At 45.7% G+C, this 16529-nt stretch overlaps 3 protein-coding genes across 3 annotated transcripts; all 3 read right to left on the reverse strand.

Moving 5' to 3' along the window:
- Nucleotides 1-638: 638 nt before the first annotated feature.
- hoxa1a (homeobox A1a) lies at nucleotides 639-1911 on the reverse strand. Its single transcript, XM_068747040.1, has 2 exons — nucleotides 1302-1911; nucleotides 639-1015 (listed from the first exon to the last, which is right to left on the reverse strand). Exons 1-2 carry the CDS (start codon nucleotides 1909-1911, stop codon nucleotides 639-641), a joined length of 987 nt encoding a protein of 328 aa, XP_068603141.1.
- A 3880-nt stretch (nucleotides 1912-5791) lies between these two features.
- On the reverse strand, nucleotides 5792-7460 carry LOC137902844 (homeobox protein Hox-A2a). Its single transcript, XM_068746939.1, has 2 exons — nucleotides 7091-7460; nucleotides 5792-6519 (listed from the first exon to the last, which is right to left on the reverse strand). The coding sequence occupies exons 1-2, from the start codon at nucleotides 7458-7460 to the stop codon at nucleotides 5792-5794; spliced, it is 1098 nt and encodes a 365-aa protein (XP_068603040.1).
- Nucleotides 7461-11339: 3879 nt separating this feature from the next.
- On the reverse strand, nucleotides 11340-14524 carry hoxa3a (homeobox A3a). The gene is made up of 2 exons (XM_068746928.1): nucleotides 14059-14524; nucleotides 11340-12304 (listed from the first exon to the last, which is right to left on the reverse strand). Exons 1-2 carry the CDS (start codon nucleotides 14522-14524, stop codon nucleotides 11526-11528), a joined length of 1245 nt encoding a protein of 414 aa, XP_068603029.1. The 3' UTR covers nucleotides 11340-11525.
- Nucleotides 14525-16529: the final 2005 nt, after the last annotated feature.

Consider the following 16529-nt stretch of genomic DNA (forward strand, 5'->3'; position numbering starts at 1 on the left):
TGTTTAGAGCTAAACGCACTTTAATACACATAATGGACCCGTAAAAGTCTCTTTAGACAAAAACATTCTGCATGTGCGTCACTTGATTAAATAGATTACAGATAAAAGCCTGGACCATCCACGACCAAACAAGAATGGATCCCCAACTGATAAAACTCAGCGCTTCGCTAATGCATGAAAGCATCACTCGGACTGACACTCAGGCCTCACACATAAAAGTGACAGGTAAGCTCTATAATGGTGACTTGTGAATCTCCTCTGATTGTGTGTTTGCTTAATTAAGGACAAGTGCAATTAGCCTGGCCGGGGCCAAAGCACACATCTTTGGCACATGTGAGGTAATGCTTTGTGTGTGTGCGTCTTTGTGACTTTAAATTGGCACATTGTCGAGGCGTAAAGCGCCTATAATATCAAATGTGTGTGTGCACTTTAAATCACAGTCTGCAATAATAATGTCGCCCCCTTCATATATGTACACAATGAACAATGTAAAAGTATAGAACTCATAAATGGTCCGTATTAATGTCCAAAGTCATAAATAGTGCATTAACCCGCATCCTAAATGTCCAAATACATCGTCCACCGCACGACTTTGGCTTTGAGCTTTGATATATGCATGAAAATAGGCAGTTTGGTTCTCAATTGGAGGCGTAAGGATCAGCCCCAGCGGATGACGCTGAGGAGGACGTGGGAGACGGACTAGGAGGAGCTGAGACACATTTCTCAGAATCAACATCGTCTACTTTATCTTGGATCCTCTCTCCCGGGTCTGATGGAGTCTTGGTCGACAGCAGTCCCTCTTTCTCCCTCTTCTTCTGCTTCATCCTCCGGTTTTGGAACCAGATTTTCACCTGAGTCTCATTTAGGTGCAGCGCGGCCGCAATCTCGACTCGCCGCGCACGGGTGAGGTACTTGTTGAAGTGGAACTCCTTTTCCAGCTCGGTCAGCTGCTTGGTGCTGAAGTTGGTCCTGACCGTGTTCGGCTGACCTCCGTATCCGAACTCCCCAGACCTCCCTGTAAACAGAAACACGTCACCTTTTCATCTTCTTAAAACGTAGATGAACTATATGAGCCTGAATCTTGAACCAACTTATACCCAACAAGAAGCAACTTTTAAATTAATTCGTGCCAGTTTAAACATGTTGCGTTGAATATAACTCTAAAATCACACACAAAAAAAGATATTCCTTATTCTGCTGTTTACTAGAACAGACCTTCCGCGTTTATGTTTCAACCAGCCAAATCCATTATTAAACTACAACACTGTGCAGCATTTATAGACACACAGCATGACACCCACCCGTTTTTGGAGGATTCCTCTTGACTTTCATCCAGTCGAAGGTCTGCGCAGAAGACGCGCCCTCTGAGAGCGGCGAGCAGCAAGCATCCAGGTGGACTCCGTGCAGCGGGGACAGCGGGTTGGAACACCCTGGAAACGCGGCTGCTTGCTCGTGCCCACCGCCATATGCCCCGTGTGCGTATTGCAGTTGGCCCAGAGGGGCGGCGCTGTAACCCTGGCGATGCTGAGAGACCACTGAAGAGGAAATGTTACCCGAGTACATCAGAGGGCCGCACTGTGGGAATCCCGCTGCTGAATCTACTTCCTGGTTTAGCGCGTAATGGTTGTACGTGGTGCAGAAACTTTGGGGTCCATAGCTGGAGCTGCTGCAGGCCGGATGGGGCCCGTAAGCGAGACCCAGTGCGCTTGCAGCAGGCTGGTATGGCCCCGGCTGGTGCGGGAGGACATCCGGTGAAGCCCTGCTCGCCATGAAGCGGTCATCCGCCCCGCAGTTGTTGACGGTGACCGCGCAGGACTGGAATGTTGTAATCCCGCGGTCCGAGTGGAACGCTCTGACGGAACATGAGCCGCCTTCACCGCTCATTAGCGAGTAGTCTAGGAAGCTGCTCATTGTAGCATGGTTCTACCGGGGCCGGGGGTGGGGGGGGTGCGGGGTTTGGGGGGGGGGGGGGGGGACCGTCCACTCCCTGATCACCCTCTGCTCGCTTCCTCTCTGTTGCCCCTGATTGACCGTGCCAACCGTCACCTGTTCTACGTCCTTATCAAAGGCGTGGACGGGCGTGCGCTGGGCCGATATCAATGAGCGCGCGCGGTCACGTGGCCCTGGGTCAGCCAGTGGAGACGCTTGTCCTGATCCCCCCTCCGCCAGTGACAGATGGGCGTTTGAGCGGCTATTTAAATTGCAGGCGCTCGTCGATCAAGGTGACGCGCGCGTCGCCGCTAATGCATTGGCCGAGTAAACAATGAGCTGGGGAGGCAGACGGTGGTGGACGCGCTTCAGGGTCGCATGACAAGCGGAGAACTGCGAGCACGGCGTCGGTCAACCCACTGCTGTGCACGCGCGTATGTCCCAGGAAAGATGAACGCTTTACCCTGTTCAACCTCTCCACGTGGAGGACCTGCCGCGCTGATCCAGGTATGGTATTTTAGGAATGTACAGGAGAGTTGCGATACGGCAGCGTGCGCGTGCGTGTCCGTCTATGCGCGCACGCGGGCATCCTTATCTGTTGTCGCCCGCGCGTAACGACCGGGTGATGCAAAAATATTTTAGTGTCATTCTCTCCGCGGGGTGGATGGATATAGCTGGGTGTGTGCGCGTGCGCGCCAGCTCCTGCAGGCTATATGCTGGGTCATCTCGTGTCCCATTCCATTGAGAGATGTTTCACGGTTTAACACAGCGAGGGATTTGCTCAGCAAATATTGGAACAGCGTGACACCGAAAGAGAGGCAGGAAAGGTTCGGCTCTTCACACAGGCAAAAAAAAAGAAAAAAAAGAAGTAAACTCGTAAAATAGTTCAAACAAACATAAACTTAGAAATGCTTTTCAGCCCGGAGGTCACAGGTGATGCCGCGACAAGACAAGATGTTGTGGTATTAATTGTGTCTCGTCCAGGGTCATAGAGGCTGTTATCTAGCCTGATATGGATTCATTACGCATGTACAGTGATCAAATGATCTGATAATGTGAGGTTCGCCGTGAAGCTAATGCGCCCATATAGCCCGGGGTGCGAGTGTGGGCTTATTATCCCGTTAAGTCCATCAAATTAAGCTGTTGGAGAAATTAATGGCCACTAAATGCTGCGCTGGAGAGAAAGGGGGGAGGGGGGGGAGAATAAGAAACGAAGGGCAGCGGGAAGAATGAGCGTGCGTGGGAGAGCTGCGGCGTGGAGACAGCAGCGTTTACCAACCTCTCACTGAGGAAGGAAAGGAGTGGGAAGGAAGGGAGGGAGGGAGGGAGGAGGAGGGGATCACATGGGGTGCATTGCGCCCCTCCTGGTGGTATGTGATAAGACACCTCAAATGCGTTTCAGTGTTTAGAAATGTATGAATCCACCAATTAGGCGGGTTTTTGTCAGCGTGTACTCAAAATGCGCTTCAAGGCGGTGGTGGAAAGTATTGAAGTACTGGGCTGGGGATCAATGCTTTCATCTCATCGTTAACTTTTGTCAAATTTAGACACGCTACAGTACCAACCACAGAACACATTTGCACCCTCCCATTTATTGTTAATTATCTGATGATGTAATGTCACGTATGAATAAGACACTGACCGATGACATTCTGCTTAATAATGAGTAATCTGACTTTTATTTCTAATTGCTCACTCATTTTAAGCACTTTAAAATACAATTATTTTTCAATAATTTATTGTAATGGAGTGTTTCCATGTGGCTCCAATTATTCCACTTATGTTCATTAAAAAAAAATCATAATCACTATAATAATCCAATATCTGATTTTTAGATTTTAGATGTAACAGGTATAGATTTAACTTTTAAAACTCTTGGAATATAAGAAAAAGGGACCAAACTTCCTTCCAGAGAACAAAAGCGCACTGAGGTCAGTACCCCAAAGCCCAACCTCTCTCTTCTGTCAGTCCCAGCTGCCTCCGCACCCACTACTATACCAAGTGGGTGCGGAGGAATACTTCGAGCTTTCTGGGCTCTTTGTGTAAACACATGCGCGCAAAAGGGCGCACTGTCTCGGAATGATTAGGCTATAGCCTGCTGGCCCTGTGGTTGTAGTCACTGGGAGCTGGGAGCTGGAGTGTAGGAGTGTAGAGGATCCCCCTCCCCCCGGCCCTGAAACCCCCCTCCTTAAGCACACACACTCCAGTTAACCAAAAGGCTAATGCTCAACCAGTCGATGGGTTGCTTATGGTTTCTAGATTATTCGATGAACAACATCTGAACACTGATCTATATGTTGCTGCTCGTGTAGATGAGTTTCTGAATCGATGTAGCCCGGTGGTTGTTTTTTTTTTTTGTTTTTTTTGCTATTCGCTCATAAAGCTTTTGAAGTGAAGAACCCAAATGGGTAAAATTGTGATTTCAAAGGCAACTCAAGTGTGCTCTCACTTGTAGGATCTTTCATAATGCTTGCATTTAGCTCCACTACTTTAAACTATCAGGATACATTTGTAAACTAATTTTGAGCAAAACAAGCCAAAAAAGAATAAAATCTTATCTCGAACTTTACCAAATACGCACAGTACGGATTATTTCTCAAGGGTCATCTTTTTTGATGATTTTTGACCGTTTGGAAAATTCAATCCTACACAGAAGTAGTGTGATTTAGGTTTGTGCTACCTTTGACTCGTGGGGAAAAAAAGTGCCGTCTCATAACCAGAACAGCTACTGCATGCAGGCTGCTGCTGCCGCCGAGCCACAGCCGTGTTTAAACAAGCTATAAAAATGAATTATTACCAAACGCATGCATAAACTCAGCCCCTTTTAGTGCAGGAATTGGGTAGTCCCGTATGAAAATGTAAGTGGGGTTTTATTTGTGCACATTACGCCACAATTGGTCTCCTTAATGCCCGTCTCATTCATGCCACGGAATGATTTATGAGCTCCTGAAGGCAAACATGGCTCGGGCATTTGCCTGCAACACGCATACAATGTTAAGAGTCCTGTCATTGAGAGCCGTATTTGCTTTCACTCAGAAAAAATGTTGAAATTTTTAAGGCGGAAACTTAAAACTTAAAACTAAGTATCTGCAGGATAAAATGGCGCTAACATTTATGTATCAAAATAAAATTCTGGAAAGCAAATGCTACATTTAGGGTCGATAATTGCTAATTATCCGCTATCTTGTGGACATGCATCGTTTTATTTCATTAAAAAAAGTTTTATCACCAAATTTGTAATTAAGAGAATTGATTGCATTTATGAAAAGACGTCTTTGCGGTAACGTTTTCAGATCATGTGTATATAAATTAAGTTGAATTTAAACTGTACAATTAAATTAAAAAGTCAAAGCCCAACGCGCATACCAGAGCATTTATCTATAATAACAACCTGTTGAGAATTTGCTCACCTCCCTCCATGTACTAATTGCTTAATTTTTAATCTATTTAATATATTTTCTACCTCAATTATTCTTGCAAAAATATACATAATCGGTCAAGGGAAGAAGAAACCACTCAAAACACCAGAAAAGGGATTGTAGCAAGTTAATTGTATTCTAACAAAAATATCCAAGACATTGGAAGCTATACAAAAATAAAAACGACCAGGTCCCATTGGCCTAATATTGTATTATTATTCACATATACACTCGTAATTTCCATTCCCGTAGATCAGTTTGTTATGGTAATTACAAGTCATGTTTGAGTAAAACTATTTCAGTGATTTAATTTCAACCTTACCTTGTATTAATCGTCAAGTCAAATACCAACAGAATAAATGTGACGAATGTACAAATAACACCAGTTGACGCCACCGTAGCCTGATATTCATTGTCCCCCAAAAAAAGGTGATTGATTTCAGTTAGTAGTTCAGATGTTGTAGGTCGATTGTAGTCAGCGACTCCGAGAAAAAATAGAAACTCTCCGTGGATATGTCCACGGGGCTGTCCAGAGACTCTGACAAGCTCGGCGAGGCTGCGTCGGAGAGCTGCAGGCAGGAATCCGAGGAGAAAGGCTGAAAATCGTGTATAGAGACATCCAGGGCCGCTGGACTGTCGCCATTGTCCGGGCCAGATGCCGAGCCGGGGCCTATTGTTGACATGCATCCCGGAACAGTGGGTGACGGGTTGGGAAAATGTTTCAGATTTTTGTCATTGCTGTTCAGCGGCGCAACAGCGAAGCCCATAGCCTCGCCATTGTGGAGCTGCTGCGCGGCGCAATGAGAGTCGTCCTGAAAGGAACAGGTCTCTCTCTCTAACAGGGCCCCGCTCCCATCGTACATGGGGGGGCCCTCGTCTTCCTCCTCGCTGTGAACGCCGTCCTCCGCGCCCGCTCCTTTGCCCTCGCCGTTGTGATTCTCCTTGCTCTGGGTCTGCCGCTTGTGTTTCATGCGCCGGTTCTGGAACCAGACTTTGACCTGCCTTTCGGTCAGATCCAGCAGGGCCGCTATTTCCACCCTCCTCGGCCGGCACAGATACTTGTTGAAGTGGAACTCCTTCTCCAGCTCCAGCAGCTGCGTGTTAGTGTACGCTGTCCTCAGCCGACGGGAGCCCCCTCCTCCCCCGGCGCTCTCCACAATCTCAGGCGAGCCTGGGGAAATAAGCAGCAGATAGGGGGGGGGGGATTAAAACGGAGGGCAGTTTATTTGCCCCGTTTACGCGTGAATCTAATGTTATGGCTATAGACGGTGTCTCACAACACGCTATGCAAGATGGCCGCTGGAGCCACTGATCCAGCCTTATAGCCAGTTTAAAATAAAAGTAATCACAGCAAAAACATCAGATTACTTCACATAGAAAATAAAGTCCGACGTGACACGGTGCACTAAAACGCAGCGAGGTCCACTCTGGCTTGGGAGACTAATGAATGCTCCAGCTGCCCTCCTCGGCAACGGCACTCCATCACTCTTCATTACTGTCACGCATCAAAACTCTGCCACGGCTCGGGGGATAAATCATCTCACATCGCCAAACTTCTACCCAAACTTTTTTTCTTCTTCATTTTTTTTTTGTCATTCACAACAAATGAGCAACCAATAAATCTATCATCGTAAAATCTCTCCAAACAATTTCTTATGGAGAGGCCTCAGCACCGAGCTCCTGTTTGTGCAGCCAGATTATAGTAAACACCTCTGCAACGCAAATGCTTTGAAATCACGCACCTTTCGGTGAGAAGCTGCACACAGATGGTCCATTGGAGATGGTGATAGCCGTGGAGGTCGGCAGGTGGTTCCTCTTGGAGGCTTTCTTCTCCCGCATCCAAGGGTACTCCGCGGGTAAGGAGGCTGTGGGCAGCGGGCTGCATCCGTCGGGGCTGTGCCTGGGCCGACCGTGCCGCGGATGGCTGCCCGGATTGAGGCAGGGGATGGTCTGCTCAAAGGGAGGAGGAATCAGTGTCGGGCGTGAAAGCGTCGAGCTCTTGATTGATGAACTTTGAAATGAATCAGCGACAGGGGGGAAAGATGTCAGGCACTCAGCAAGCGACGGCTGACTATTGATAAAACCGCTCTCTCGCTCGAATTCGTAATTCATCTCCGCTCCCTGCGAGCCGAGGAAAGTTTGCGCGCGTGTTTTTATAAATGTTGCGGCTTAGCGCGGAAGAGAAGGAAAATATCATTCAAAAAAAATCTCCTGGTGGTGTTTTTTTTCCCCCATTTCACTTATTACGGCCGTGTGGGGACCGCGCTACTATTAAACTCTTGAATTCATGGAGACAAGGTTGAAATTGGACCGAATTGCCTGTCACATGATTACCTCTGCCCAATGACAATTTGGGGTTTAATCAAAAGAAGCCACTGTCTCCCTGATTGATCCAAAACCCTCGGATGAAGAACGCGTCGCTCAGCTGAGACGACTGTTTTTTATTTACATCTTTTGTCCGATCAGTTTATCCTCCTCTTGCCCCTCTAGTCGAGTCCACTAAGCTACAAAATGTGTTTTTTAAGAATGGCCGACGCTCACTAATACGGGGAAGGAGCCCAGCCTAGGGCGCGCGCGGATTCGTGCACTCCTTTTTCTCTTATTGTTTGAGGATGGCGGTCGAAAACGCCCCCACTACCCGCGCACGTCACGCGCACAAGCACACACACATCAAGCCAGTGCTGGTCAGGAGTCTTGGCCACAGTCTTCTGTGGTGAAAAGAAATTATTACATACCAAAAAAAAAAAAAAAAAGAGAGATATTGAAATTTCTCGACACACGCAAACCTCAACAAACCGGCATGTTCAGTAGCTGTGGGCCGTAGAATGATGTGATTCTTCAAAGATGTGTAATAGTGAAATATGCAGTGCAACCATTGACATGTGTTACAATAAAAAGATCATACATTAAGTCAGGGCTGACGTCCAGACCATTTCGTCTCATAACAGCTGTTCGACATTTACACAAGGTCCACATGAATGCATGCACTCGCCCTTGCACATTATTTTAGTCTATGGGGCCTCTATGGATATATTTGTGTTAATACTGTATCATTTAAATTTATTTCAATAAAAGTATATTTTAATATGCCGGTCATATGTGCATTAATATGCATGTAAATGCCAGCTTGAAGTCCGTGTTTTTCTTTTTTTGTGACTGCTAATACTAAACACTTTCCATAATCACAAGGATCCATAATTTTGGATTATTTAAATTGTTGTCCTTGTACCTATAGAAAGTGGTTTAATCTTTTTAAGAATGTTACACCACAATGCGATGTTTACTAAAGGGAGGACTAAGCTATGCACATAGGAAAGACATCACGTGCATTATTAACTAAAATGTAACGTCACAAATACTAACACATTCACAAATGACCCTTTATATCGAATCCATTTGCAGCATTGCTGTGTGGATGAATGTTACGCGGGTGACTCTTCCCTGCCCATGTGACAGAAGGAAGAATCGGTGAAATGTTTAAGCAGAGGGTGTTGTATTTTTTATTTAAAAACATTATGAGTAACCAAGTAAGAAAGAGGAAGGAAGCGAAGTGCATGGTAGGCCTCTCTCGGTTTGTTGCTTATATACCAAACAAAGAGTCCTGGAAGCCTGTGCGCGATCAATCTTACTCGCCAAAAGGTCTGACAGCTCGGTGCCCTCACAACACATTTAAGGCTTCTAACTCTCCCTCGGATCAAATGCAGCCAGGAAGCGGCTAGAAACAGTGGTCACTCAGATTAGAACCAGTTTCTGCTCGCAGACAGAACCGGGTTGTCGCTCAAGGGATATTTTAGAAGATAAATAAGAGCCGGGCTAAGATGCGCCCATTTCCTTTTCTGAGTAAGAGCTAACGCGCCAACGGTGAGTATATGGCCAAGGAGCTTCTTCACCTCTAGTTTTCGTTTTTGAATTGTGAATTAAATTCAAGCAATGCCGTGAATTTGTCGTTTTGGTCGACATGCAGGATTTGCGAGGAAACCAGACCTTGTGTTGAAGGACAGAGTTGCTAGGGAAAGAGATGGATGGCTTTTTTTTTTTTTTTTTTTTTTAGAATTACGCACGGGCTTTGTGTGCAAGGAGTCGAGTGGGTGGCGGCATTTAATGGAGCTCAACCTCTCCTACACACTTGTCTTTACAGCAGAATTGATTTAGCACCACGTTCCCACGGATAGAAATGTGAAAGAAATACAAATATTCTTTTTACAGTTAAAACGTTATTTATGCGTCACCTGGATCAGACGCATATGGGTCAAATCAGTGTGTTTCTTGTATGCATACGTGTGGTTGTGGTTGTGTTTGTGTGCGTGCGCGTCAGTCTGTTGGATGGGGGAATATTCAGTGCATCAGCTTTTTTTTTTCTAACTGTGACACACCATGGTTCAATTGTTCAAGGTTTGCCCACTAACCATATGTCAGGGCTACGAATGCTCATGCCCTCTGATATCAATCAAATTCTGCTCGACGTTGATATCCTGGTGCAAAATAAAGACAAATAAATAAAACTACAGTTGTACAAATACATCTAAAAACAAATACAGAAACATAACTCAAGTAGGTTCTAAAAATGTATTTCGAAAAGCAGTCAAGTCGTAAAAAAAACCCTGCGCATTATTTTTTTCTGAAGAAATCGAGATTTACAAATTAATATGCACATTTTATGTTCTTTTTTAAATTAAAATATTTCTACGAAATTGATGCACACATTCAAAAATGGAAAACTATTTTTATGCATGACTTTTCTAACAATTAAATACTCGGAACACTGCCGGCTGACCCTGCACCTTAACCGAGCTTTGCATGCCTCTCTGTCGAATAATGAGACTAACGAGCTCCGCTGTTTTCAGCGTCTTCTCTGACTGCATTCGAGTAATTTCACATATCGGGAATATATTTTCCAAACGATTTCTCATTGTGTGTGTGTTTTTGGTTTTTCTTTGCAGAATCTTTAAGGGGCCAGGGTGAAATGGACATGATTATGGATGTGCCCACGCAGTTGAGGGGAGTGGGGAATGCTCCTCTTAACGTCGAATCAAGATAAAGACAGTAAAATCAACTTTTATTCAATGTTTATCTGAAGTCATTTATACTAGGAATGAATATGAAATATGGTCACGGATTTCACATTTCTTTATTTTTTTCTTTCTTGCTTTTATCTATTATAATTATGTAGTCATCAAATATACAAAAAAAATAAAACGTTGAAACGAATTGTATTAAAGAATCTGTATTTAATTTAGTGAACTCCTAATCCTCCAAATTAAAAACTGCCGGGTTTTCATTAATTATGTTTCAAATCCTTTATTTATATCTTGGAACTGGAGCAGAATGGAATGTGTGACATCGAAAAAAAATGTGTATGGCTGTTTCTGTTTTCTTCAATAAAGAAAGTGTGAACGTGTGTCCTTCTTTGCACCCTTATTGCATGACTGATTGATTTTACATTCGGTGAGAAAAGAAAACATTTCCTCGGAGAAGGGAAAAAAAAAAGAAACATAGCCTGTAATGGCATTATGATGTACTGCTGCTGAGGGGCTTCTGCAGACTAACCTGTACTTACTGGTGACTGGATAATGGCCGAGACGGTAATATTCCATCAACTTTCTCCCCCACACAAAGATCAGATGTCAAATACTACTAAAGGACCCTCATATCTTTAGACCGAACAAAATAAATAACATTACAAAGTCAAATATAACAATACAAAGCAAGGGAGGCTGCGTGTAAGATCGTGACCCTTGTTTTTGAAAATGTATTTCCCCTCATAAATCCCAACACGTGACTCTTGAAGGATCACAAGTGCAACAAAATGCAATAAAAAAAATAATTCTTCAACTGCGGATAAATAAAAGGTGGAGAAATTCACATTAAACTATAATACCCTGTTTGCGATTCAAAATTGAATACAAGACTTTAAAAAAGGATTCAATAGGACTATGCTTATACTCCCCCCCCCCCCCCCCCTCCCTCCCTCCCTCCCATTCTACAGCCTAGATTAAAGGTCTTTGTGAGACAATAACAGGAGCAGATAGAGAGAAAAACTAAAACTAAAAAGTCGTAATTGTTTATCCTATAGAGAAAACATAAAGAGGCAGAGAGAAGATGGGGGATGTAGAAAGTAGAAACAAAGCAGTGATGCGTCTGGAGACAATGGGCGGAGTGACGCAGGCAGCGCCGCCGCTACAGATGCGTCAGTTTGGGCGCTTCCTGGATTCTTCCCTGAGAGTAGTGCGGCGTTAGGTCTGTGTACGTCGGTGTCGGATCACACACTCCGTGATGCTGACTGTTCCCCATCGTGATTGCTCCATTGTAGTCCATGTTCGACGGGGGGTGAGGGATGTGGGTCAGCCCGAAAACGGAGGCGCCAGAATTGGACATTGAATCGATGTAACCTCCGCCGACATAAACGGGGCTGCCCTGAATGTGAGTCCCGTAGTTGCCATTGCCTTGGAGGGGGTGCGCGTCATACTCGGGCGTGGCCGAGTCCGTCCCAGGATACCTCTTCTGGGAGGGCGGGCAGTTGTTCAGGGAGCTGTTTAAAGGCGGCGGATATGACGTAGCCATACCATATTGATGAGGCTTATTGTAAGACGTCGGCGACTGGGACTCATAAGGTACACTGTTTACAAGAGAATGCATAGAGTTGAGGTATCCGACTCCTCCGCCACCGGGGGGCGGGCCCACGGGACTGCGAGGGGACTGGCCACCGGGGGAAGGCATCATCCCGACGCCTTTCTGGTCCTTTTTGTATTTCATCCTGCGGTTCTGGAACCAGATTTTGATCTGTCTCTCTGTGAGGTTGAGCAGGTTGGCCATCTCCACCCTCCGGGGTCTGCAGAGGTACCGGTTAAAGTGGAACTCCTTCTCCAGCTCCACCAGCTGCGCGCTGGTGTAAGCCGTTCTGGCTCTCTTCGATGCTGCTGACCCCGGAGGACTTTTATCTCCGGGGCAACTCTCCACTGTCAGGGGGGGGGGGGGGGGGGGGGAAGGAGAGCATAATGTCAATCACTAATCCATTACAGAGAGAGAGAGGGGGGGGGGGACAGACACGTCACGCAGTTGATAACTTCCAACCACCAGAGGGGGCGGGGCTAGTGCGCAAACACGACTAGATAAATATGCGCTGCTTCACTTAAATAGTCGTTTAGTTATCGATCCTTTCCCTCTCTCTCTCCTCCTCCAATTCAATGTGCGTGTTTCAAGTATCACAACATTTTGATAAATCCTCTTCCAAAGCAAACGGACAACTTACAACCAAATGCGTAACTGCATGCGCGCCCGTGTGCACGCTGCTCTAACTGCAAAAGAAATAATGTAATCGGAGAATAGACGGGTCAATATCGAATATAGAACTCGGAAACACGGTTTTCTGCTCCTACAATTTGACCCTCATCTCCCCCCGTAATCAAATAATACACACGCGCGTAATGCAAAGACAACCATTATGTATTCCTCGGGGTGTAAGGAGCAGGTCGCCTTGCCCTCATATATAGATAAGCCTCCCGCCTTTAAGAAGCTGGAGCTCTGGCAGTCAGCCAATACTAAGTAAATGTCCTTACCTGTCGAGCAAACCTCGAGCAAATGGAATGTAGCATGACGTAACATGATCCGCGAGCTATTGCTAAAGAGTTATGAAAGAGAAGTTTGCACGGAGTGTGTGTGTGTGTGGGGGGGGGGGACTCATATTCTAGAAAGGAAGTCGTTTGTAAAATGCATATTTGGATTATTATTATAAATGCATTAATTTTTAAGAGACGAGTGTCTCTGAAGGGAGATTGATCTCGGTCTATATACACAAGTGCGTAAAATAAAATGATTTTTATGTATGATAGCACCTCTGTGTGTCACATTAAAACTAAAAATGAGCCTTCCAGTACACGTGAATCACGAAGAACGGCGATTAACTTTGTATTTTAGACACATCCCACGTTTAGGGGGCTAAACATTGCCAATAGATTACACAGTGAGCCTCAGTTATAGTTTAAGCAGTTTAAACATTGCCAAATAAAATGCCCTGGTATAGTAAAGGCAGGAACTGTTTTGAATTCCAAAAACACTCGCGTAATTTTCAGAATAACGTGATGCAATCCGCATTTCCCTACAAATGATATCCTCGCAATAATTGCGTAAAGGGGAATCTACAAGATGTGGCACTTCTCTTCATTTTCTTGTGTTGGGTCTTTAAACTCTTAGGCGACTTGTTTTTTAAGAGCCGAATCTGTGCGTAAAATGTGCCAATTAAGGGGCACACACACACACATGCACACTCACACACGCACGCACGCACACACGCACTTCCCTCTAATCAAAACAGCAGAAGAAACCAAAACAACTGTTGTGCGTGTTTATTTGTTGTCACTGCGGGGACATTGTGTGATCAGTGGAGATGCGTGTTTACAGTAAGGACAGGTCAGCTGTGGGTCACGGAGGCACCACGTGGGATCTCCTCCCACTCCCGATGCTCCTTTACGGAGAGCCCCGAGGTTCTTCTGGTATATCTAAGCTTCTGATTTCTTTATTTTTACATCCGTTTTGGAGAATTAAATCGTCACTCAACACGCAGTGCGCTCTTTCTGTTTGGTTATGATTTTGTTCACTAAATGAATAAGTATATAATATACCGGAAACAATAAACTCACGCACTCTCTCACCTGAAACGGTGTGTGCGTGTGTAGGTGTGTGTGTGTGTGTCAACAGCAACAGTGCTTGGTACCTGAGCTGGAGCTACTACATGGTTTCTGCTTGATGTTCTGCCGGGACTCCTTCATCCAGGGGAAGATCTGTTTGCCGCGAGCAGTGGAGGTCGGGGAGCCATTTTTGGCGCTGGGCTGGTTGGACCCGTTGCTCGCGTTTTGGCTGATAGCACCGGGGGATTGGGAGGGCGGGGGTGGATCTGACACCGGCACCTGCGGTTGATTGCTTTCGGGAAGAACCTTCGGCTGTGCCGCCGCCTGAATGGCTGCGGTCCTGTCACAGCTTTCCTCCATCTCCCCCGGCTTCTGCAGAACCACGGAGCCGTCAGGAGACTGCAGGGAGCAGGCAGGTCGATGGTACTCACTTTCCACATGAGAGGCCCGGGGATATTGAACCTGATTGGCATCATAACTGAAGCCATTTGCGCTTTGATATGGGTAGCCACTGTAAATTGCAGAGCTGTCGTAGTAGGTTGCCTTTTGCATCTCGCCGTTTCCCAATATTTATTTCAGAAACTGACAGGGTCTTGACACCCTTGTAGAATAACATTGGCACCCCGTGGTCACGTGACGCCTCTCCGCCAATGGCCTCCTCGGGTGAACCTAGGGTTACAAGAAGCGCTGTGAGGAGAAGAAATGGTGGCGATCCATCTTACTTTTCAATACAGACTTGACACTGGAGACTATGGAAGCAAGATAGGGCAACAGTTCTGGAGACTATTGCCGTTTACCTTATGGCTTATACGGGGCACAAAGGCGCGCGCTAACCTCGCATTACCATCTGTGCCAAACCACACAAAAACCCTTTGAAATTAATTTCACATTGCCAAATCAAACCTATACGAGCCCCTTTAACTGTTAAAGCTACATGTAGGGGTGCTGTTCGAACGCCTTATTAACATGTTACCGTAAAGGAAAATATTATTTTAGTTTCCCTACCCGGTGGCTGTCATCACCAAATGCCCTGCATGGCTGAAAATGTTCGGCGCGTCACGCATCTTTTAAAACCATTTCGTCTGTCTCTGTTTGTAAAGCAAACATAAATAAGCGCCTTCCTTAGGTAGCAGGATAGATCCCAATGCGCTGCGCGTTCCCGGCCACCTGGCACAAAGCATAAACAACCGCATTCTGTTCATATTGTTTTTTTTTTCTTCGCTCGCTGTGAGATGGAATGGGAGGGCCACGGAGAAACCTGAAAAACCGGGCGAGAACCCGCGTGCCATGACCACGGTGTGAACTTCTCCTTACGCAGGCCCGTAATAATGACTGCTGTCGGTGCTGTCTGCGCGGCAGCCCGTCTGCGTGATGTATGGGGGTCAGTGGGCCGGGACGGCCTTCTCGGAATGAGCAAGCTCGGTAGTCAGGCGGACAGAAACGTAGGATAGCACAGCTTGAGAGCGCTTCTAAAGCACCATAACTCACGCAATAACCGAGGGGATCGGCCCCAATAAGAGCCTTTGCGTTAGAGCACATCCACGGGTCCCTTTGTGAAATCTTATTCGGGGTGCATCTTGATGTTAATAATGAAATATGGAAATATGTCATTTTGAACTTCAGCGTTACTGGCCAATAAAAATGTGATGTCAAGATAACAATAATAAAAATATTAGCATTAATTATTAATTAGAGAAATAAAATCATTACATATATATTGTCATCCGTTGATTCTGAAATCATTAATTTCTCTTAACAGTTGCAAACTACACAATAAAGACGGCAGATCCTTTAGAGACAAAATAAAACAAACAAAAAATATTTCAACATATCGTAACCGTTGAAATGAATAATCTGCGATGCCGTGCGCCTTAAAGGTAAATGAGATCCCAACAGTAACGATTATATTACTGTCGGCTACATTATACAAAAGAATTTGCGCTGGGATATACATAACGTCGGAGCGGATCCGCAAAAGCACAATATGTACCTTTTTACTAAAGTGAAACAATATGCAGAAAAGCTCTGGGTTTGCTCAGCTTTGTGTAACAAGAATCAAATCAGTACAAACGAGCCCTCAACGCAGCTAAACCGCAGTGATAGAAGCTGTCTTCCCGATCTGCACTCGCAACGACCTGGAAGGGATATTAGAAAGCTGTGTGCGTATCTGCAGGCGAGCCAATGCGCTCGCCATAAACAGTAGAAAAAAACAGAGACAAATGACAGACTCGAGCTTCTCCAACGCCGCGCAGCCTGCTCCGCGTTAGAGAAATCTGGCTGTCTGACTGTGTGTGTGTGTGTGAACTCTTCCTGAACCGAGATCTAAGTCGAACGGTGATAAATCACCGCACGACACACAAACTCCGCCATTTACAATTGAGAGAGAGCCTATTTCTGGCCTGCTTACCGTGTCCTCTGAATGCAGAGCACCGAGTGGTATCTTCTCATTCAGCGACGAAATCGATCACAGCAGTAATCCAGAGGAAAAAAAAAACTTTCAAGGCATGCAGGGCTGGGTGGGGAAAGCATGCAGCAGCAGCAGCAGCAGCAGACTGCG

The sequence above is a fragment of the Brachionichthys hirsutus genome, chromosome 13 (genome assembly GCF_040956055.1).
Source record: "Brachionichthys hirsutus isolate HB-005 chromosome 13, CSIRO-AGI_Bhir_v1, whole genome shotgun sequence".
Classification (NCBI taxonomy): Eukaryota; Metazoa; Chordata; class Actinopteri; order Lophiiformes; family Brachionichthyidae; genus Brachionichthys; species Brachionichthys hirsutus.